General features: G+C 45.4%; 2 protein-coding genes across 14 annotated transcripts in view; one reads left to right on the top strand and one right to left on the bottom strand.

The window, feature by feature from the left end:
- Positions 1–18,523, top strand: part of PCCA (propionyl-CoA carboxylase subunit alpha) — a 535,620-nt gene extending 517,097 nt beyond the window's left edge. For 8 of the 10 annotated variants that reach the window (XM_064275261.1, XM_064275259.1, XM_064275262.1 and 5 more), the window contains 3 exons: positions 2,867–3,011; positions 14,655–14,728; positions 17,333–18,523. In XM_064275261.1, coding sequence (XP_064131331.1) covers positions 2,867–3,011; positions 14,655–14,728; positions 17,333–17,401 — 288 coding nt within the window. In that variant the 3' untranslated portion in view covers positions 17,402–18,523. The remainder of the gene's footprint in view (positions 1–2,866; positions 3,012–14,654; positions 14,729–17,332) is intronic. The other 2 variants (XM_064275258.1, XM_064275257.1) reach the window with 2 other exon arrangements.
- Positions 17,659–24,014, bottom strand: part of GGACT (gamma-glutamylamine cyclotransferase) — a 65,550-nt gene continuing 59,194 nt past the window's right edge. For 3 of the 4 annotated variants that reach the window (XM_023553173.2, XM_023553174.2, XM_010594001.3), the window contains one exon: positions 17,659–20,087. In XM_023553173.2, coding sequence (XP_023408941.1) covers positions 19,603–20,073 — 471 coding nt within the window. In that variant the 5' untranslated portion in view covers positions 20,074–20,087 and the 3' untranslated portion in view covers positions 17,659–19,602. Of the gene's footprint in view, positions 20,088–21,209; positions 21,377–24,014 lie in introns of all 4 variants that reach the window. The other variant, XM_064275269.1, reaches the window with a different exon arrangement.

Genomic DNA, 24,014 nt, shown 5'->3' with positions numbered 1-24,014 from the left:
AGCTGCCCACCACCAGCAACATGCATCTTCTTATCATTCCAGCAGATGTTTCTCATGACCTAGGAGGATGAAAACCGTATGGCTTCTTTTAGGATTGTTCTTCTCTTTCTTATCAACTAGCCTTTGAAATCTTGGACTCTTACCTTAAAACATCAACTTGGTGGTTTGTTTGCTTTAAAACAGCAACAGCCCAACTTTGAAACAAATTCTCCCAGGAAAATTTTACAGAACTCATTAGAAAAATCTAAATGGTCATCATAAAACCAAATGGTAGGAGCGCTTTCCTGAAATCTCTAAACTAGTCAGCTCTGCTCTGCTTGCGTGCCCCTAAGAATCCAGTGAACCAGTATATAGCAGTTTTGATCATAAGCTTTGAAAGCCCTTGTGTACAATCTTAAATGATTTCTTTTCTGGGGCATCAAAAAGCTTTTATGGTTCTCACCAGGCAGTTCATTCTGATGGGCCCATATGCTGCACTCTGCTTAAATCCCATCCTGGCAAGCACCCCTGTGTAACGCGGCACTGGTGAGCCAAGAGATTGTTTTAAGAAGATGGGTTTCTGTGGGTGCTCTGATGGGGTCAGGATAACATCAAAGGTAATCTTAAAAAGGGAACCTTCTCTCTGCCTCCTCTTTTTCTATTCAGGAAGGTCATTTCTAAGCCAACTATTTCCAACAAGGCCCTTCCTGAGGAGTTTACTCTGTTGTTATTTTTTTACTTGGGATTACAATAAGTCGCTTATCCCCCAAACAGATTTCAGAACAATAAACAAATACAAAAGGAAAAGGAACATCTCATCAGTAACAAAGACAGCATCCAAAGGCATTGAGTTTTTGTGGCCTTTTACATCTCTTTCCAAGCAAAGCAGGAGCCCTACAGAGAAAGGAATCCAAAAGATATGAAAATTATAACAACAGTAAAGGGATAGAGTTTTGGTCAGGATCTTCTCATTTCTGGGGCAAAATGGAGCTTTATTCTTTTTAAGGCATGTTTGTGATACAACAGAAGTCTTTTTTTTTTTTTTTAAATATGTCCATCTTGTTGAAATGTAGTAAATCGTGTTATGTTCAATGTATAGATACTTTTCCTGAATTGAGAATTCACATTTTGAGGTTGAATTCTGCAAAAGACAGGAAAAAATAGACGTGTGTATTTCACTGAAGACTAAGCAACTAGGCCCTAATACTAATAAATTGCATAGAAGAAGTGTCCCAGGGTGATGCCAGCTAGAAAGGTAACTTTTGGTTGACTCTGATGCCTCTAGTATGCTGGATTATTTTTTCCCCAAGGAGACGGAGCATAGATACTAAAACTGTGCAATTTGGTATAATTATATTCACCCCTCTCTCTTCACTACGCCCCCCCCCCGCCATAGATTTAATGAAGGACTTTGAGGTACAATTCATCTTTGATAAATAGTCCCTCTGCCCAGAATGTTTATTAGACTGACAGCAGAATGCACTCTCCTGGCTTTTTTCCCTGGCCACTTATGACTCAGATGAATTTTAATAGGAGCAGAAAGCTTTTATTTGCACTGTAATTTCACTTAAGGATCATATCCTTCAGAAACGGGCAGACACTTACACGTCTTGATTGCAAAACACACACTCAGGAGTAAAGAAACATGCAAAAAGATGTTATTATCCACCCTGTCACCATGTCGCAGATCTCCTTGGAACTTGGGCTCTGTCTTCAGCAGGCTCCCCCCGCTGCCTTTCAGATAAGAGCACAGTTACAGATGGATTTCCCTCATCTCTGTGCAGAATGGAAGAATGGACTATGTTTGGGCTTTGCATCCCTGCAGCCATGATGCCCATAGGAGGCTTTGAGTTACAGGAGCGTTTTTTGAACCAGATGAAGCTGTCTCGAATGCCGCATCTATCTTACCCGAGATAAATGCAATCTGGTCAGAATCCTCAGATCTTCAGGTGGTGGTTCCAACTCTACCAAGTCATACTTCCTCAAACCATTTACCTTGTTTCTGGTTGGATAGACCAAATTGTGGCTTATATATTTATCTACTGAGATTTAGGATTTTTCCTAGTGGGCAAGAATTCACATAGGACTATGTGACCAAACTGTTTTAATATGCTCCTGATGGTTTGAGAACCACCTATAAAAGATGCCAGGAAAATACTTTGCTGTGCGTATTGTTTTTGCTAAATGTTTTTAAAATCTTGATTCTATTGTCTCTTAATGCAGAAGGTATTCCAATTATATTTCATCTTTCTCTACCCTAGCCACCTTGTTCCATTTGACTGTCCAGTATTGTGCCCAAAAAGGAAAAGCTCACTTTTTCAGTAGTGAATATAGCAGTTTACGAGGAAAAATTTTTGAATTTTAAGTATTGTGTTACCCAAAATGAATACTGAAACCCTTTGTCTTAACTTATTGGTAAATAGTGCAGCTCCCCTCTTTTGGTGGGTAGATTTTGAGACAGAAATCTGCTGCCATCTACTGGTGTCTGTCTCACAATGTCACCCCTGTATCCCTTCGGTCAGGTATCCCTTCAGCTGACCCAGCTCGTGAAATTTGCATTAATTGGGATAAGTGGTGAAAGGAATTCAAGCAAAATTCTGTTTAAAGTTTCAAGGTGTTTTTCTTAACGATTTGGGGTGATTTCTATTAATTGCTAATGAATTACTTTAGTAGTGCCTATTTCAAGAAATTTCTTAACTGACTCATAAGGCATGCCAAAGCAAATCCATATATTTTGTTTGGTGTGCAATAATTAAAAGTTATTTTTGCCTTCAAAGATATTATTATAATTTACATTTAAAAGTTAAAAACTGGTTTTGAATTTACTTTTGAGGAAACGTTCATCGTTTACACTCTCTCACGCATTTGTTTATTTTTCCCCTTAAAGTATAAGGTGCGGATCTTGAGCAAACTCGCTGCAGAGCTGAGCAAGTTTATGCTGGAAAAAGTGGCTGAAGACACAAGCAGTGTTCTGAGGTCCCCAATGCCTGGAGTGGTGGTGGCCGTTTCTGTACAGCCAGGAGACATGGTAGGTAACAGGGCTGTGGGACGTGAACCGGAGCCAGCAGGTCTCAGAAGTCTCTTTCCAGAACGACTGGTGGACAGTGTGATCACATTCTTTGCAGCTCTTTCTTGAATCAGACTACCCCGTAAGACAGCACACCAGATTTTGTGCGTTCTTTATCTGTTTCACATTGAAATGAGGTTAGTAATAATATTTTTTAGTGCCTCCCTTCCCCAAAAATCTGTGACTGAAACAGAAATAAGGCCAGATTCTTTTAGGAGGAATTTTACTTAAAATTTTCTATTTATTCTCAAGCACTCGGGGCCTTAACTCATGCCGAGAAATAACACACCCATGGGGAACTTCTTGCGTGGTGTCTGGAATAAATGTCTAATTGGGAAGGAGAATTAAGGAAGGTTAATTCCATAATCTATATAGCAGCAGAGCACTTCCATAACTTGACTAGTAAAAGTCAGGATCACGTGGGGAGGTTTTTCATTTGGACCTCGCGTCACTGAGTACAAGTAAAAGTTACCATACTAACCCCACACGTTCAGTTTCCGGGTGATTTGCTAAGGGCAAACTGGTAGGGCGTATGCATTTTCTCAGAGTGTGAATAGAAATCTCTCGATTTACAGCAAGAGTGAAAAGAAAACAATTTAAGAAGCAACCCGAGGGGCTTCTAGAGGCACTTAAATACTTGCATTTTTATTTACCGGGTAGAAGGTAACAGCCAAACGTGATCGTTTTCAGTGAATGATATGGCGATTCTATTTGTATGTCAGTTAAATTTCTGGGATTTACATATTTTCCTGTAAAGATTATGTTAAAATTGCCTCCTTATTTGCTAACTTAAATAGAATATCATTTTAATGTTGGGAGAAACGCATGTGGTTGCCATTGGCTTATAGAAAGGTATCTGCTGTAAATGAATAGTACGAAAGGAATGATCAGTTTTCGTTATTTAAAGGATTAGCCCTGAAATGGACATGTGAAGTCGGAAAACTGACTTGACAATTGCTTTTCCTGGTGGTATAGACTTGGAACTACCAGCTTTTCTAGAAAAGCCTGAAAGAGGCTAAGTTGCTGTGAATTGTTACTTTTACTCTGACAACATGGCCATTTCAGGAATAAAGCCCTCATTAAGATTGTCTGATTTGGGAGAGGTGATACATAAAATTATTTACGTGTGTGGAAAATTGGGGGGAGGCATCTTGGATATCCTCCTTATAGAGGAGCAGGGTCATAAGAGGTCGACCGCTCCCTGGCCTTGACACTGAGAAGCTTACACTCACACTACCTTCTCAGAGAGGTCAGTGGAATCCTCTAGTGACCAGAAGTATCGGTTGGTAAACAATGTGAAGGGTTTGTTTTGTTTTTTCATTTTCCTTCTTCAGCTTTTTCTTAGAAGCCATGTGATCTGTATACTACCATTCTGAGCTTGTCAGTCCTAATTGTGTGGCTTTAGTTATAAAATCACATTTGTGCTTTTTAAAAAGATAAGAGCTTAACTTAAATCCTTACTTTTCCGACACCTGGGCCAAAACATGAGCAAGGCAGGAGGGAGGTGGCTCCTGCTAACAGCGTGGAGGATGGAAGGGTTCAGGCGGCCTACGGTCCTGGCCCTCCAGCCAGCTGTGGGCGCCACTCCCCTCACGTAGCTGCTCAGGGGCAGTAAACGGGGCGCCAAGGATCGAGATGAACGCAGGCTTCTTGCTTTTCAACCACTGCTTTCTCCAAGCCTCGTTTTTCCATATAATAAAGGGTTTATATTCAGCCTTCATATTTTTCATTTCCTGGTTAACAATTTAATGTTGTGGGAAAACAAGGCATTTAGTAAAAAGAAACAATGTGATATTAGTCCTTGGTTCATTTGGAGTAGCTCAGATATTGAAAATAACAACCAATAATTAAATGTGGGTATTCTGGAATAGTTTAATTTGGAACTGTTAAAAACATGTTACTGTGGAAAACTGGGGACTATATTTGATCTTTTCCTGCAAGTCAGAGCACAGGAGCCCTGTCCTGGAGGTAACTGTTTCCACGTGTGTGTGCACGTGTTTAAGGTGGGGGCACCTCTGAACTGGCTCGTGATCTCTGGGTCAGTCACCTTGCTTATAAATGTTATTTGCCCAGCTGTTCCTAGGCTGCTCAGGTAGAGCATAGGCTTTCTTCTCTTCCTCCCTCCGGCTTCCATGCCACCTGGCCCTTGCAGAACCTCCTTGCCATTTCCGTGCCACTGCATTTCAGTAGAAGTGTTTTCTCTTCAGCCGCTATTTGTGAAAAATGTCCCAAACCACTAATTCCTACACCAAATGCAGGGTAAGAAGTTTAATCCTTGGCTCTTAGAACAACTCTGCAGATAAATTCTGCCTCCTGTAATTACAATGCCATACACTCTCCTTGGACCTAAAGTACGGCACTTACTTCAGACCATTGCGAGAAAAGACTACTTTTAGGTTTTCAGATTCACGGTTTTAAATTATTTTAACGCTGCCAGGCCTGTTGTGTTTTCCTCAGTAATAACAATGGTGGGGCTAGGTCCTGCTGTTACCAGTAGAAAGAATGGAATCAGTCATCTCTGTGTATTTTCAAGGGAAACTATGATCTAAAAACAACCATGGGCCTTCAAGTGTTCTGTTTGTCTTTGAAAAGTTATTTTTTATAGTTTAAATTTCAGTGATCTGTAACTTATATTTTGCCAAGTAAAACAATAGTATGTTCTATATAAGTGTCACATAAATAATGCATAACAAATCTGTTTTGTGAAGCAAACAATTTTAACAGAGTTTAAAAAAAAAGCCTCAGGAAAAAGCGACTTGGGGTAACTGCTTAGATGTAATAAATGCCCTCAGGGAGCTTTGTTTGTGATGGTCTGAGAGCTGACTCCTTTGAAACACTTTTCCTGCCTAAGCTCAGGACATAGCTCAGGACATATGTTTTACTGTCAGTGAATTTTTAGACTTCACTCAGCAGAAGTTCCTAATATGTTTTCAGTGCCTATCAAATACCATTAAATGGAGCAGTTAAATCAATTTCTAGATGTTTGCATATTAGTCTCTTTGAGCAAGTGTATTTACTGTGTGGGGATTGGATGCTAGTTAATAAATACAGTAAAATGAATGCAAGCGAACAATAAGAAAAAAAGTAGCAGTGAATTGTTCAAATCAAGAATCACAAATTTAAATCAGAAAAAAAGAGAGAATACATAGGGACTTGACAATTTTATATGCCGTCTGGAAATACTTTGTGCAATGACTGATTTTCATTTCACTTTGCAAAATACCTATTTTTCTATGTATTTAACACTGTCATAGACTGAGGGCACTTCTGTAACCAAAGTTAGCATTTTTATAACTTGTTTTTATTTTTAAACTTCTATCTTTATTATACTCCTGACTAAAAATATATATTCTTTCAGAATAATGGCTGAATGCCTTTTTCCTCATGTTAGTGTTTGACTTACATTTGCTGAGTTTATTGCACAGTTTTCACTTTGAGATTTGAAGTATAAAATAAAGTTATTATGAGCACATTTATTTTGTTAGCATTTTGATAATCAGAAACAAAACAAAACAAAAAAGATCCATCCCAAAGGAATGCTGTAGCATTACATTTAGTTAAGATTCATCCCCAGTTTACATTTAGGTTCTGTGATCATCCCAGATTTGCATCAGAAGTGTTCTTCTTATTTAATACATAAAAAAAAATAAGCGAGACACACACCACAAATGAGCTGTCTGCCCATTGACCTTTCTTTCTTTCTTATTAGTTTGTGAAATCAGGTAAAATAATAGATTGATATTAAGTACCTTTTACTGCTCTTTCTTGCCATTTGCCCATTCTGTTTTATTAAGATAGACTTAGAGGTAGTTTTGGGGGGCCAAGATGAGGAAGATACATTTTGTAATGGCACTGACCTTCAGCAGAGGTGTAATTAGGTCTTTGGGATTACTGCTCTTGAGAACAGTGTCTTACGGAAATAAGAATCCACCCAAAAGTGCAGCAGTGGAAATATAGCATTTGTCACAATCAGTAGGAGCATCACCCAGATGTCACCCTGACTCTCCCACCACCCCCCCGCCAACAGTGTGTGCTGCTGGAGGGGTAGGGCTCCTGAAGAGATGGAGGGCCAGCCGGCCACAAACACACATGCCCACTGCAGAGTGGGACAGCCAGTCACATCTCCCCTTGTCTCCAGATCATCCCCTAATTCAGCTTATAGCAAATCTTGAGGAAATCACGAATAAACTTGGTGACCAACCCATTAACCCAGTGCCGTCGTGGAAACTTGGTGGGAGACTTTTATTTTTCACTTCTTGAAAAGGACCGTGTTAGGGAAGCTCTGAAAACTCCTTTGCTTTTAGGTATTCTAGATGAGAGGGTGGGAGCGGGCTCTCCCGACGAGGTGTGTCTGTCTGGCAGGCTTGTGTGCCTCACGCAGCCTCATGTCAGTGATCGCATCTCACCCTGGCAGACCAACTAGCCTGGCTGTTGGATAGATTTTCCAGGTCCTGGACACCCTGATTTACAATCACAAAATAATTGCAATAATTAAACTTACATATTTTATAGCAGTGGTCATTCAAGCAGTTCCTTTGACAAAATGCCAGTTTTCCATCCAAACCTCAGATTGTATTCTGAAGCATGTGTAGAGTCATGCACTCCCTATTTAACAGTTTAAAACTTTCAGTTATGAAATACTACAGATACACAGAAAGCTATCAAGGGTAACAGGGCAAGCACTCATGATCTCTGTTCACCTTTGTCACTTTTGCTTTGGATTTTGTTTAATAAAACATTGCAGGTCCAGTGAGCTTGCTTGGCATACCCCTTCCCAGTCCGCGGCCTGCCCCGCCTTCTCCAGACGTAGCTGCTCTCCTCAACTTGGCTTCTTTCTCTTTTCCAGAGAGCATTTCTTTCAAAATTTTACAGTGAATGTCTGTTGGAGGTGACAGTCTGGCAATTTTTACAGTTTAACTTCGTCAGTGATGATTATCAATATAACATACAACATTTATAGATTAGTAAATAAACTTTAATATTAAATATTTTATGGCAAAATCTTCTGCAAATTTAACTTTTGATTTTATTTTTCAAGGAATGATCTACTTGAGATTAGAGGTATGTTTTTTGCTATCCTTGTTTTGAACATGTTTGAAGATGTCAATTCTCAACCTCTACCAAGATTCAAAATCTCTTTTCTCAGCATTGCACCGAGTGCTTTGCAACTGAGCCCTTCACAGAGGTGTAGAATCCAGATGGACGTCTTAAAGGTCGTTGTCAACGATACCAACTTCAGCCAGTTCTGGTTGTAACTCTAGGCTTTGGCTCCAGTTTTGGACTTGACTTAGAAGGCAGGAAGGAATGAATTTTTTCTCCATTTTAAAAGGAATTAAAAAAAACAAAACTGGACTTATTTTGTATTGGCCACAACTCTCTTTATTCCTTCCTAAGCCCCTGTCTCAGTGCCCACTGCCCCATCCCAGGGAGCCAGAGTACGAGAGGCGAGCGGCGGGATGCAGAGGTGAACCTGGGGCAAGCGTGTACCTCAGGTTACACAGGGGCAGCAGCCCTGGTCAAGTACGGGGACTCTTCCCCCACATGCCCTTCAGCTTGCCCCCAAACCCATTAAAGGATGCCTTAAAGTGAAGATAAGGAATTTGGCATCATTTCTTTGTGTCGCGTGGCATCTCTTTCTTTATAATGTGAAGATGGTGCCGTCATTACTTAAATACAGCACAGCCTCCTGGAGCCCCTTCTCCCCCTCTCATCACAGGAAGATGTTGGGCTGTGAATACACATTTCTCCTGCAGGAAATATCAGGGGTATTTACCAGCCTATCTTAGCAGCTCAGAAAGAGGAAGTTCTTCTAATCAGATTGCGTCAGTGCGTTTTAACCAAATCTGAGATGCCTTTTCCCTTGTTGCTGTTAACTGTGCCTTTCTTTTGATCTAAGGCCCTTAAAATGCATTGCATTCAAGCACCTGTGTTCTAAGTAGAAAATGTAATTGAAGGATTTTCACTTTTGTGGCATAGTCAGCAGGGTTGATATTGATCCATGTTTTTCGGGTGGCTCTGCGCTGCAGAAGGGGAGACCTCGGCAGGCCGGTCAGCCCTCGAGCCTTCTGTCTAATTTGGCAGAAAAACCAGAATGTAGGACAACAAAAGCAGGCTCCTTTTTCCATAAAAATTCTTCCTCCCACCCACCCCTCTCCCCCAAAAAGGGGACTTAATTTTTCAGCTGCATACAGCGATTTGGTGCTCACTCTTGCATTGAAACAGTTGCTGTCTGAACGGGCAGGAAACAGTTTTCTCTTAATTGCTAAAATCATTCGGAAGTGCTTCCTGCCCTGCTTCCACCCCACAGACGCTGTGCATTAATTGGCCTGTGTAGAAGTGACCCGGGGCTCCTTGCAGTGGGCCCAATTTTAGGCCGAGGGTGTAAATAGCTTATTTATTATTTTGTATAATCTGGCCGGCATTGTGTGTTTCTGCACGTGTCATATTTCATGGTCTGCAGTTTCTAATGTCATGTGGCTTTCAGAACCCATGTTTCTCTGGTAATGTATGAGCAGCAGGTAAGCTCAAAATACCATCCATCAGGAGCTAATTTTTTACCCAGATACTCCAATGACTGATGAACCTGTCTTTTGTCTGAATGTTCAGCACAGTAGAAAGCCATATGCCACTGGCACCGTTTCCTGTGCGTTCTTTACAGTTGCTTATGGGGTGTGGGGGGCGGGGGCAGTATGCCGTTGAGGTTCTCTTTTCTATGTTTAAATGCTAACCCCTTTCAAACAGCCTTGGACTTGGACAACAAAAGAGGGTAGGGTCCATCTTAAAGGAAATCTCACTCCCATAATCATTTTCTTGATCAGAAATATGACTGCACATTCCTAACAGGGAACCTTGTTTTGTTGCTCCCCGTCTGTTCAAAACAGACCTGAGCCCATTAGAAGGGCCTCCCTTGTGTGGGAAGACCACAGCTGTTACTGTAAATCTCATCCAGTCACTGTATCACCCCCATTTTGTGGCTCTGAAGGATGAAATTGAGAAATGGAATACTGTGCAGTCATCCTTTACAGCTCCAATTTTAGGCCTTTGCCATCATTTTCATGCCTTTATTCCAAATCAAATAACATTAGCGAGCTACACCACCTCCTGAGGACTATGTGGTTGTGAACGCTGCTTTCAAGTCTGTACTTTGGGGGGCTTCCTTTTATGTTTGGTGGAGATTTTTTTTTTTTTTTTAATTTTCCTTTTCCCTCTTTCTCTTCCTGTACTTTGTTCAAGCTTCCTTACTTGAGATTGAGGTTTGAATGATACACGTTGCCCAGCGTGCCTCAGTCTTAGCCTGTTTTCCAGAAGGAGGCATGAGCAGAAGATTTCTGGGTCTTTTAATCTTTGTGGGAGGAGTGAAGAGAACTTGGTGGAAGGATATTGGGGGCTTTAATCAGAAATAAGAAGTGGTTTAAAATTATTAGCACAACAAAGCATGCTATAAGCTTGAAGATAAAAGTCCCTGGGGAAAGAGTCCTCTGAAAATAAATGGGACTTGATAGGTTTCCATATCATTTATAACTTCCCTTAATTACACTTGGAAGACTTGCCAGTAAAACTGGAAAATTGGCAGCCTATATCCATTATAGCCATTTTGCCGACCATGGCAAGCAGCTGGCTTTACTGGGCCTTATTTCCCATCACTCACAATTAACCATCAGCTGGAGATGCCTGAAACTCTTCAGCACAGAGCAATGCTGTGTGACACTCAGGTCCCCTGAACAGGCTGAAATGTGCTGAGTAAATGGGCTGACTTCTCTCTCCAGCTAACTCATTTTGGTGCAAGGCAAGCTCCTGCTTAATGAGTGCCGCTCCACTAATCGGATGCGAATGGGAGCCTTGACCCTGTGTCAAAGGAGAAGACTCAATAAGCCGGATGAAAGATACAGGATTTGGGCCTACGAACTTCGCACCAATTAGACGGCGAGCGGAGAACTACATCAGGCCGACCGGGTTTATCAAAAAGACTTGCGAGGCTTGTGACCATTTTGTAAGCCTAACATTGGAGACATCCTGTCACAACCAGTAAGTCTTCAGCGGATGATTCACAACAGTGGAGAGGAGCGCGCTCCCACAGACCCGTCAGTAGCATGCCAGTGCTTTTGTTGCAGCGGCGTTTTTAAGAGCCATCTCTGTGCACTCAGTCAGCACCCCGCTTTCTGAGCACCCAGGGGAGATCCAGAAGGGTTGCCTGTGGCGGGCGCACTGCCTTGCTCCCTCACAGCTCCGGGGAAGGGGGGAGCAGGGGAGAGACGGCAGTGTTTTCTGTAGAAGCAGACAAAGGTGAACAACGAAGCTTCCAGATTCCTGCAGCTGTGTCTTATCAGAGCGCTGTCATGCCGTCTGGGTATTTTGGAAACCGGAGCCCCGGCACGGTGCTGGGCCATCGGCAAAGCCCACCTTCCCACCTCCAGCCACCTGCTCCATAGAGGCCTGAGCAGAGCTTCAGGTGTGTACTCTGACATAACATTTGCCTTGTTATTCGTTCCTCTGGCTTGGATTTTTGAGGAATCAAACAACTCAAAATTAGATCAAACTCCTGTGCGTATTCATGTTTGCATAATGAGTCCAGTGAACAAAACTTCTCTATTTCATGGGCTCTCCAGGACCAACTCCCAAAAGTTATTTCCTAGGGATGAACGAGTGAAAACCATCTATAAAACAGATGCTCTAAGTGGAAAGAGAGGAGTAATATCCATAGACCAGTAGATGCCCCGAAAGGAAGAGGGAGAGAAAACAAGGGATGAGAAGAAGGCCAGGCTGCACGGACTTGCTTCTGGGGCTCAGCGCTTTGCTGCAGGTGGCCAGAGTGAAGGTAGTGTAGAGGTGGGGTCACTTCGGACCCAGAGATGCTTTTTTGAAGTCCTTTTAATCAAATTATCAGCATCACACAATCGGAGAGATTGCGTTTTAACTTTGGTACCTTTCTACTTCTCCTGATTACCTGGCTCAATCAGAGGTTTTGTTTTCCTGATTACTAGTAGGGTATCTGGTATTGGCATTCACCTGTGTTTCAGAAAGCTAGCCAGGAAGAGTAGTCAGTGGGCAGCAGTCATGGGCCCCAGAAACTCATTCTTCATTTCCCACGGCCCCCAACTCTGATGGCTGGAATCTGACTGCCTGGGAGGCCTGACCAGAGCCTGGAGTGGAGCTTAGCGTGTCTTCTGGGGCCTCTTCGTCATGTTAGTCTTTGGCCCTTTCGTGTAACCATTGGAAATCTCTTGGGTTCATTTTTTTTTATATTTGCATATTAACTACTGATTCACTTAACTGAAGATCCGTATAGAGAAACAGTGAGGGGCTCTGTCTGAGCAATGGGACAAGGGCCGGGCAGCTGCAGAGGGGTGAGCAGCTGTGAGAGGCCATGCCTGCTGACAGAGGGGCAGGGCTGTGCCACCCATGAGGGACTGGTGGGGCCAGGGTTGCAGAGGGGGCTCTGAGCAACCCCGTGGCTCAGGATGCCAGCAGAGGAAGATTATTGGGCTGGGCGGGAGGTGGGGAGACAAGCTGACATGGCAGCGACTGTGGTGGTCCTCATCCATCTCCTCCATCTGCGAAGGAGGAAGCTACCAAGCCCAGAGGTGAAGGGCTGATTACTAACTATTGGTTGGAGTATACATTGCATTTCAGGTCCATTTCCCAGAAAGCCACACTGGACCTGATGCCCAAAGGGCCCAGTCCTTGGGTAGGGATGTTGTTTCCATGAGTCCTGGACCTTCAGCTTTTGTCTAAGAAGCCATAGTCTGGATCCACCAGGGTTTTTACACGTGAAGAAAAATGGCAGGCACTGCTTCCATGGAACTTGCCCTGATTGCTGCCTGCCTTGGAAAAGAGGAAAAAGATTCTAAAGCTGCTGCATGAGAGAGTCACTGGTCTGACATGGCTGGCTGGAGCGTCTGCATCGCCTCCTCGCCACCCTCGCCTCTGTCCCTTTGCATTTTGAAGAACAGCCCTCACACTGGAATCTTCCCTCTCCAAGGAATGCAGATGCCAGGTGAGAATGAATCAAAAAGGGCAGTGAGCACAAAGCTTGAAGGCCCAGCTCTTCCGCACAGCGTCTCTCCTCCGTGCCAACACTCAAGCTTTGGCATTCCCTCTCTTCCTATATTTCTGTGCCAGGAAAAAACAACCCACCACCTGAACAGCAGAGGAGAGGAATACATGGGGCTCCCAGGCACTCGCCATTGCCAGCAAGACAGCTTGTGCCGCGTGGGGGGCCGGGAGGGGGATTTTGAGATCATCTGGGGATTACAGGAAAGAACATTCTCCAGGCACTGGATGCATTGGATGTGCACGCCATGGCGGGGAGAACGTGCGGAGGTCCCACACGGGGATGCCCACCCGTACCCCAAAGAGCTCGTTGCCCTAGGAAACTAACCTCTCCCATTTCAGAGACCAGGAGGCCCGGCTTCACAAAGGTCGGAGAAAAACCCAGCCCAGCTCCCTGATGCTCCTCCAGCAAGGGCAGAAAAGAGAATAAACAGAGGGGCCTTCGGTCACAGATGACTGCTGGATGGAAGCCTCAGGCTTCACCCGCATGGGCTTATAATACTCGGCTCAGCCTGGATTTCCCTCCTAATGAAAGGCAAACACCAGAACACACGGAGTGAGGGTGTGTGCCTTTGGGAGCTACCGCAGTCTCTGCAAGAGGGTGGGTACAGCTCTAGAAGACATTTCCTGCGTTGGAAGGGGCTTTCCGGGAGCCTGCTCGCCGTCGGTCTTCTCATCTTGTGAAGGATGGGACAGTAGCTCTCATGGCCTGATGCTAAGCTGTTGTCCCAGTCCACCAGGTCTGCAGACAGAAACACTCATTGTTTATAAAAATTTTGTTGTTGGGTGCCACTGAGTCAATCTTCAATTCATACCAACCCCATGCGACAGAGTAGAACAACCCCGTAGGGTTTTTTTCTAGGCTGCAGTCTTTATAGGAGCAGATTGCTAGCTCTTTGTCCCGAGGAGCAGCTGGGTGAGTTTGAACTGCCAGCCTTTTGGTTAGCAGCCGAGCACTTAACCATTGCATTACCAGGGCTTTACTGAAATACAGTTCACATACATAAACTCACTTCTTTAAAATGTGTAATTCAGTGGTTTTAGTATGTTCAGTTAAGCACCCATCAGCACGGTCCATTTGGGAACATTTCAGTGACCCCCCTCTCCCAAAACCCTGCACTCATTAGCAGTCACTCCCCTTTTCTACCCAGCGCCCGCCTGCCCTAGGCAACCAGTCTTTCTGTCGGTATAGATTTGCTTATTCTGGACATTTCATATAAATGGAAAAACAGTCTATTTTTACAGCATCTCAGATTGTGGCAAAGCCAGAGTCAGAGCTTCCCAGGGGAAGCCCACAACCAGCACCTCCCACAGTAGGTACTTCTGTTTTCTAACCTGGACTGAATGGTGATGAAGTTAGTGGCCTTTCTCTGCTCTCCCCTGAAGATGAACTCTGAACCCCCTGATGGCGAACTTTGAACATGAAGCACCTGAGGCTGTTGGTATACAACTTCAGAGTATTTGAAAAATAATTTGAATAATGACTCCACTTGAGCGTTTTGGCAAAATGAGAATGCTTTTAAATCTTCTTTCCATTTTTTATTCATTTCCCAGGTAGTAGAAGGTGAGGAGATTTGTGTGATTGAAGCCATGAAAATGCAGAACAGCCTGGCAGCTGGGAAAACTGGCAAGGTATGTCCCTGTGAGCCACACATCAGGCTGGCTCTGAAACAGGAAACAGCCTACACCTTTGAGTCATGTTAAGCCTGCAAGGGACCATGGCGACCATCCCGTCCACCCTCCCCTTCACAGATGAGGGCACAGAGGTAGGGGAGCTCACCCTGTCTGCACGGACACCTCCCTGCCTCACACTGAGCCGGCCTTCCAGAAGAGGCTCTGCGTGTTATGTCAGGTAGTCAAAGAACAATTGTTCTTCGCCTTAATGTCTTTCAAATTAAGGAATCTTTAATTTTTAATGTTTACATCTGTCTTGGAGGCAATTCGTTATCTGAGACTTAGGTGACACAGAAGGAAATGGTTTTACAGATTGCAAAAATTAATGCAACTCTTCATGATAATTTCTTCACAAAGAGAACAATTCAATTTTAGATCAAGAGTAGCCCCCACGCACACATGTGGGACTTAATGATTGGGAGGGAGGGAGGGGAGGGGAGGCGAAGATGTGTTCGTGCTAAAATTTGTTCAAAGCAAAACTTCTTAAATGTGTTTTCTCCTGGGAGAAAATAGAGAAGTCCTTTTAAGCAATAACTTCATTTTTGTCCCTGAGGGTAAATTAAAGACACCGTTAGTAAAATGATGCATTTCCGAAGGATGTCTGGGTTTGGGAGCATGATGATGGGGAACAGCACAAGAGCTGGTTGTGTCCTGTATTCCTGGGAAGCCACGGGGACATAGTGTGCTGTGGCAGAGAGAAATACCATCCGCCATCAGTTCACAAAAATGTGTGCAGTCAGAGACACGGCCTCTGTCTGTGCCATGGTCTGTCACCCCGGAAGGAAGTGAAGTCGACTGTCAGAGAACAGGCCGAGGAGGACCCCACGTCAGGTTCAGCAGGAAGTGCAGAGGCCCTGGGCTGGCTGGTGGCCCCTGAGTGGGTTGGCTGGGCCGGAGGAGGGGTGCAAGCACTTTCACCCACCATGGGGTTTGGGGGAGAGTTGAATGATAAGATTTGTAGGTTTTTAGAAATTCTGGTTTCTAAATCCGATTACTTTTTTTTTTTTAAAGCAAACAAGGAAATGTTGGTTTCTGTTCATGTCAAATTTTTACATTTGTTCATTGGGATTATTTATGTAGCATTTACGCCACACTAGCATCACGGGGTTTCCGTCCATGATGAGACTTAGCCAGGGGTTTCCGTCCATGATGAGACTTAGCCAGGGTTTTAGTGACCAGAGTAAATGTCAGCTGTGTGCCAAGGGCCGCCATGTTGCTGGACTAAGAGGTAGTGGTCCTCGTTCTCGAAGGAACGTGGGGCCCTATCTGTCGGTACATGTCCTTCATTGTGGCCTGGGTCTCCGGTAGACACCACACTGCCCCCTTGCCATCAGCAGCTGCTTTTCCAGGGGGTACTGGTGGGGTCTCAGTGAATTCTGTACTTTGGTCCAACCTCGATTAGCTGGAGTCTGTCCTGTCCATCCCATTCCTGCCCCCACCCCCACATCTCGTTTCCAAACCAACAGGACATAGCAAGAGTGGTCAGATGGCCTAGCCCAGAGGAGCAGGCCCTGTTCGAGCCTGGAGGCTGGGAGGGTCATCTTTCCTCCCGGAGAACAGTTCATGGTGGAAGCAGACCATCCACTCTGGTAACTGCACCATCATTAAAGATACATCACACACAAACATCAGAGGATTTGGGGTTGTAAAAAAGCATCTGCCAGATGAGGCCTCTGAAGTACTCATTGCATGGGTTCACATCATTCTTAAAAACACCGGGCTCACATTTAGGAGGAAAAGGCCTTCATAGCCAGCTCACAATGGCGTCACAGGACACCGGTGAGTGCACCAAATCAGACCTCGCCAGCATTTTCCTGGGTGCCAACTGCCCATACAGCCAATTAGGGTTAACCCACTGTTCATTTTCATGCCCAGGCAAGACCCTCCAAGTCAGATGGCTGTCTCATCCCCACGCCTCCCCTGTCCCTGCTAAGTTTACATCTTTGAACACAGATTTGGGAACGGGAGAAATCGGTGGAATGAAAAGGCGTATTGCGCCACACAGCACAGTCCGTCCATCCACAGATCATCTGAGTGTTTCATTTCCCTTCCGAAGAAGTCTATGATCATGCTAGGGAGTTTCTCCTCTAATCAGTACCTGTTTTAAATATTGTATAATTTTGTATTGTTTTTAAAGCTAAACCAAGCACACCATTAACTTTCAAAGAGCATTTCTTCAACCTAAATTCATAAGAAAGAGTAGCCGGGCTGGGTGGGCATAAATGTCTTAGACTTTTTAGGACGAGACCGAGAAACCCCGACTTCTGCAAGGTGCCAGAGGGGTAGTGCAGCAAGAACCTCCCTGGAAAAGCACTTCTTGGGCTAGTGGGCTTGCAAGGACAGGGGAGATTGGCAGGGGATGGGGTGAGGCCCAGCCTGGCCTCTAGGAGGTGAGTCTCAGGCTCCCTCTGGGCTAGGCAGGAGTTGAGTGGGCTGCGTCTGTGCCCCAGAGCCTGATGAGGCCAGCTCTTCATGTCCAGGTACAGTTTGGGAGGCTGCCTCCCACCAGGTTCTACTCAATAATGCTTACTCTCACCTCTTTTTTTTTTTTTTTAATTCAAGGTGAAATCCGTGCACTGTAAAACTGGAGACACAGTTGGAGAAGGGGACCTGCTGGTGGAGCTGGAATGAAGTATTTATAGCCTCTCAGTCATCACCCAATTTAATTAGCCATTTTTATTATTACTCTTTCACACTCAATTGAGTCAAGCATTTTACAGGAAGGCTCCTGTGCAGCAGATTTACATGGTCATATTTATTCCACATACAGTCAAAACCAGCATTCTGCCAAAAAAATCACCAATGGAAATTTTTATTTATATAAATACTTGTACATATGATTTGTACTTCTGCTGTGAGATTTCCTAGTGTCAAAACTAAATCAATAAAACTGAGCGTTTGTCTAAATATTAGTTTGCCCTTTTTCTGAATGAAGACAATGTACACAAGAGAATAGCCTGTGCCAGAAGACTTTAAATACTAGCATTTCACTGTGATCCTTTTTTAAAATGACGTAAACTTCCAGTCCTCTGCCTTCAGTTTACTCAGATTACCATTGGCCATCTTCTACCTGATGACCTTACTCCTTCCATATTGAGGACCTAACCCGTTTCTGATTATTCATAACTTTCTAAAGATTGTATAGTGTTTTTATTTTGATAACCCCCTTACCATGATGGCTTTAAACAGGGTAGCTCTGGATCTAAAGGAACCCTGGCGATAAAATGGTTAAGTAAGTAAGTCCTCAGCTGCTAATATAAAGATCGGTAGTTTGAACCCACCCAGCAACTGTGGGGAGAAAAGACCTAGTGATCTGCCCCCGTGAAGACTGTAGCCCAGGAAACCCTATGAGGCAATTCTCTGTCATGAAGTGTCGCTGTGAGTTGGAATCAACTCAACAGCACACCCAACAGCAGCCTTGGATCTGAGTGGTTCCTCCGGCACGTCACCTTGGGGAGAAGTAATGCCCCTGTGTGTTGCCAGAACTCTCCTGAGCAGGAGCATGGTGTACAGCCTCCCCACGCCCCAGGCCGGGACTTGGATAGGGTGCACCCTCACTCCCAAGGCCAGTGCATGCTGCTACCACAAGCCCATCAGCTGATCCTGGTCTTGTGTTTTTGTGAAGCAAGTTCCCAATGAAGAAAACCAGGCTAAAAATACCGCTCACGCACTCGGGCCAGATGCAGTCAGCGATCACAGTCTACCATTAAGTTGAAGACAGAGTGCAGTCTCCCAGCAGAAGGCGAGGTTACTGAGGACCAGCAGCTGTATTTGCATTTAGTCCTCAGAGTCCTGGAACACATTTCAGACTTTGCTGGTGAGCAGCAGCAGAGAGTTGTATGCTGACTCGCGTCCCCACTGACAGAACATCAGACGGAGGCGGGTGGTAATTGGTACTTCGTGCCTTGCTAAAATTATTTTAAGAAGTGCTGTTTGTATTTGGAAGCTAAGCTCTCTGTCAGGCCTGAAGAACAAATTACTTATGTGTTGGCTCTTCTCTGAAGGGCCCACACCAATGCCGTTCCCCTCCAGGAGTCAGCGATGGGGCCTTGGTGCTGTGAGCTGGGCTTGGGTAAACTTCCACTGGAAAGCCAGGCACTCAGCTGTATGTACCACCAAGTAAGTGTTCATGATTTTGCCAGATTAGAGTGAAAAGAACATTCTACCCAGTAAGTATACCCAAAAAAGGCCAAAAATAGCATAAACACTTTTATTTTCTAAAACATTTAATTTTAAATTATCATTTTTAATAGTCTCTGCATAAGTACAGTCTGAAAATTAGGACAAATGATTCTAGATATACTCTATAGCATATCTTTCTTGAGGAATTTTTTTCATTACATTAAGCCATCCAAAGTCTGCTTTTATTAAAAAAAAAAAAAAAAATTCTAGGTGCTACAGGCCAGAATCAATACAGTAGTGCTGCTAAAATCTAGCCGCAACACAAGGTCTTTACATTCATTTTAAATATTATCTTCAGATTAAAGCAAAGCTAAACAACTACCACCAAAAAAGCACGATAACACATGAGTTCCATCTAAATGCCATTTGGGGGAATTAAAATCCTAAATTTTTCTTATCAAATACATTCAAGGCTACAATGTGTTTTCAGCAGCTAACAAATACAAATGGGTAGACTGTGGGGTAGGATCTGGTTATTAACATGTCAAAATTATTTGTAAAATCACTGAAAGATTCCCTCCCCCCCACGGCAAGATTGAGTTTTACAAATACTTGTTTAGAAAGGCACCATTCGGCTTCTGCATTCAGCGAGCACAGATTACGATGACTTCACTTTGCCATCACCAGGGCCATCTCCGTCCTTTCTGCTTTCATCTGTTTTCCCGTGGATTGTAAGGAAGCCCGTGCTTCCCCTGAGAGTCGTAACTGTCGTGGTACGGGAGATGGAGCCACTCTGGCGAGTAGCTGGCTGTGCTGTACACAAAACACCACACGATCCTGCCAGCAGCTGGCATCTCCTCAGGGGCGCTGGCTCTCCCTTCCCACTCAAGAACTTCAATCCTCACGGGAGTGCGCTGATACATGTCTGGGCAGCCTTCAAATTCGTCAAGGAATTGCAGCATCTGGTCATCAACGGCGTAAATCTCTCCAGCCACACAGTGTCCCCTTCCAGGGAGGTTCAGCAGATGTGGGATGTTATGCTGGCCGGCAATCACCAGAGGGTAGGGCTCCACCGTGCGGCCCCGGCCCTGGAAGGCCGATGAGCCGTTGGTACAGTCCAGCATGACCTGGTGGTTGGGCTGTCCTCTCTTGAGGGTCCCATACACAAAGACTTGGGCCATTTTGGCTAGAGAAGCTACAAATGAGAAAACACAAGCGGGTACATGTTATCCATGTCAAAGAAATGAACAGAAGCTTTCAGTCTGGAGTTGGGGTTGCAAACCTCTTCTGTCCTATAAAGGACCAGAGGGGAAATATTTCAGGCTTGGCAGGCCATGTGATCTTTGTCACAACTACTTTGCTCTGTCGCTGGAGCGAAAAGCTGCTGTGTTCCAATAAAACTTTATGGACACTGAAATGTGAATTTCCTGTAATCTTCATGTGTCACAAAATAGCCTTATGTTTGTTTATTTTTTTCCCCCTCAACCATTTAAAAATGTAAAAGCCATTCTTAGCATGCAGGCCACACAAAAACATCTGCTGGGCCAGATTTGGCCGACCCCTGGTCTAGCGAAAGGGGCAAATGTTTATGGCTTTATAATCTTTCATGTAGTTGAGGAAAACATGATGATGGCTCTGCTTTTGGCTCTGGGGCCCATGGTGCCCCCCAGTGTTGAACTGGGTACTCACAGCCACAGGGCACACACAGCATACCCATCTTCTGTGCCAGGAAGATGGGGCGTATCAGCCTCCCCGTGGCTCTTCAACAGAACTTCTCATTCAAACAGCAGACCTGGGTCTCACAGAGGCCCCCAACCAGCCTGGTGCTGCAGCTACAGCCCCTAAGTCTCACTGTCAGAGCCACAGCTGAGCAGGTACTTCCTCAAATCAAACGTCTGCAGTAAAAATGTCCTTAGTTAGGCGTCAACTAGTACATGCCATCCTTTGCTCAGAAACTCAACTGCCGCAGCCCCAGAGGAGACCCGGAGGTCTCTGGCCCTACCCCATCTAGTGGGAGCAACCTCAGTGAGCCTCTGCTCCTGGCACCCAGGACCCACGCCTCTTGGTTATTGTGTGGTGGGTTCTGAGGCTCCTGGAAATGCCGACCACCCTTTCTGGCTGTTTCCTGGTAAAGGACGTTGGTTTTAGGAGCACAGTTGTTTGCAGATGGACACAGCCTATCCTGGGATCACGTCCCACAGAAGTGCCATTTTCCAGAAATAACAGATTTCAACCTTTCTAGAAGGACTTGAAGAATTACACAGTAAATGCTGATTATAGAAAATTTAGATATATTTAAGAAAATTTATATAGTCACCTGTAATCCAGCTACAAGAGAGAGCTGAGGTTCCAGCATTAAATTTACATTCTGGTCCTGGCAGTATGGCCTAGCAAAGCTTCAAGGTCATGGAGGGAGCGATGCTTCACTGTGACTCACTGCAGCAACCTTGTTCGAATGTGAAGGTGAATGTTTGCTGCCTGTGTCTGGGCCACGAGAAGTTACATAATCAACAAAAGTGATTTGTGTGAAAGTGACTCAAAAATGGAAACAAATTTAAAAGGGGGCGAGGGCTCTCTCTTCAGAACCTTGCATCTCACTGTCCTATTTGCCCAGCACTATTTAATAAAAGGCTTGTGGCAGCTTCTCTGAGACCAGCTTTGGAAACGGCACTGCCTGTTCAGAAACATGTCTGTCCCCCGGCATCGGCCAACAAGCGGCCCATAACGTTGCGGGGTGACCCGAGGACACCGGTGTGTCAAGAGAACTCTGCCACCAATAGCTGTGTGCATGTTGGAAAACTCAAGCCTAACTCACATGACTTCTGTCTTCTCAGCAAAATGAGGGCCATCAGGGGACATGCAGTGGGGGCTCAGGCTTGTCTCCCCTCTCCAGGGAGGTAAGGATGGGTGCCTCAGTGGACCTCCACAGTGCTGATGGCTTAGTGCGCAACCCTCCGCCTGTCCTCCCTGCCTCTCACGAGCCCATGGAATGTCAAGTGCTGCACAGGTCTCAGGCAGGCCACACTAGGAAAGGCTTGCCATGGGAAGGACACAAGGCTTGCTGTGAGGGGGAAAACTGGGGGCCAGGGTGGCATTTGATAGCACTGGGCACCTTGAATAGAGAAGGTGGTCTGAGCTCTAAATACAGTGACTCTAACGGCAGTGGGGAGGACAGAGAGGTGCAGGCTTGACGGTGGGGGAGCGTGCCTGGGATCTGAAGTCAGAGTTAAAACCAACAGGACTCAGCTGCTTGGTGAGCATCAGGAGGGAGCAGGCCACTTGAAGCCCATGACTAGGAGGATGGGGAGCATGGTGCAAATGGTGACAGGAATTGAGAGTGCAATTGGTAGATGGTGATTCTTGAGAAGACAAGAGGGGTGAGGAGAGGACTCTGGGACGAGTCTGCAGAGGGACAGGACAGAACAGGGACTGAGCAGTGGGGTGTGGAGACCCAGTGTGCACGGCTGAGGAGCCATCAAGAAAAATGAGAACTGAGACAATGGTGGGTTTGGATCTGGCTATGAGGCAGCCTGGAGACCAGTCATTTGGGAGGAATTACCCTGACAGATTCTCCCACACCCCACATCCAATCCTCTAGTTCCAAGTTACAAGCTACCGTCGAGTTAATTCTGACTCACGGCAACCGTGTGTGTGTCGGAGTAGAACTGTGCTCCATAGGGTTTTCTTTCAATGGCTGATTTCTGGAAGTAGATTGCCAGGCCTTTCTTCCCAGGTGCCTCTGGATGGATTCAAACCTCCAGCCTTTTGGTTAGCAGCTGAGCACATTAACTGTTCGTACCATTCCAGCCCTCCTGTAAGACCTGTCAACTCCTTCAAGTGGTAACAGGATCTGACCCATTCTCACCCCTGGTCCAAGGACTGCTGCACCATCTTCTAACTGGGCCTCCATTACTTTGTTTGTTCCCCTACAGCCTATTCCACACAGCAGCCAGAGGGTCCTTGTCAATCTGCTTAAAGCTCTCTCACCCTCTCCATCCCAGTGCCCTGCAGGCTGCCACCTCCTCTCTCTCCAGGCACCCTGACATCTCTCTAGGTCTGGAACACACCCACAGACTTTAAAATCAAACTGCCTGGGGTGCAACCCTGGCGTTATCACTTATTACCTGTGTGGCTTTAAACCAGCTACTTAAACTCTCTGTGCTTCAGTTTCCTCAACTACATAATGAAGGGATAATGGCAGCCTGCCTCAGGACGGCTGTCAGTTCTGATGAGGCAATGCGTGGGAGGTGTCAACGCTGACCCCGGGCAGGGACGCCGACCCCGGGCAGGGACGCCGACCCCGGGCACGGACGCCGACCCCGGGCAGGGACGCCGACCCCGGCACGGACGCCGACCCTGGCATGCTTACGGAGCCTTCATTAAATGTTGTCATTAGCTGCCCACCAGGCGGCCCCCGACTCATGGTGACCCCAGGCACAACTGAATGAAATGCCGCCTCGTTCTGCATCGGCCCCGTGATTGGTTGCAGGTCAGAATGTTGTGATCCACAGGGTTTTCACTGGCTGACTTTCAGAAGTGTATCACCAGGCCTTTCTTCCTAGTCTTAGTCTGGAAGCTCGGCTGAAACCTGTTCAGCATGATAGCAACACGCAAGCTTCCACTGACGGGCGGTAGCTGCACATGAGGGTCATCGGTCAGGATGCAAACCCAGGTCTCCTGCATGAAAGGTGAGAATTCTACCACTGAGCCACCACTGCCCCCCATTAAACGCTGGCTGCTGTTATTACTACGGAGGCCAAAGGCTGGACCCCCCTAGCCACCCCACAAACACACACACCCGCCCCCGCCATCTTCCCAACACAGCATTGGTTAAGATCATACTCAGTTCGGTATTAGAACTATGTAAATACTATACTCGGCTAAGGCACATAGTGTACCATCACTGAATTTCTTCTTGGACAACTTTTTGTTTTTCTTGGAACTAAAAATTAGTTTTTTTTTCCTTCCCCTCTTTGCTCAAGTTTCTATGACAGTAATTGAGCCTCAAATTTTTTGAACCGTAAAAACCCTTTCAGCATGTTCACACCCCTCTTCCCGTCCGAGCTCCGTTCTCCTGGAGTCATCTCTCCCCTGAGCCTCCTGCCCAGCAGCCAGCAGCATC

The sequence above is a fragment of the Loxodonta africana genome, chromosome 23, assembly GCF_030014295.1.
Source record: "Loxodonta africana isolate mLoxAfr1 chromosome 23, mLoxAfr1.hap2, whole genome shotgun sequence".
NCBI classification, from domain to species: Eukaryota; Metazoa; Chordata; class Mammalia; order Proboscidea; family Elephantidae; genus Loxodonta; species Loxodonta africana.
Note: the sequence above shows the minus strand (reverse complement) of the source record. Positions and strands in the feature narration are given on the sequence as shown.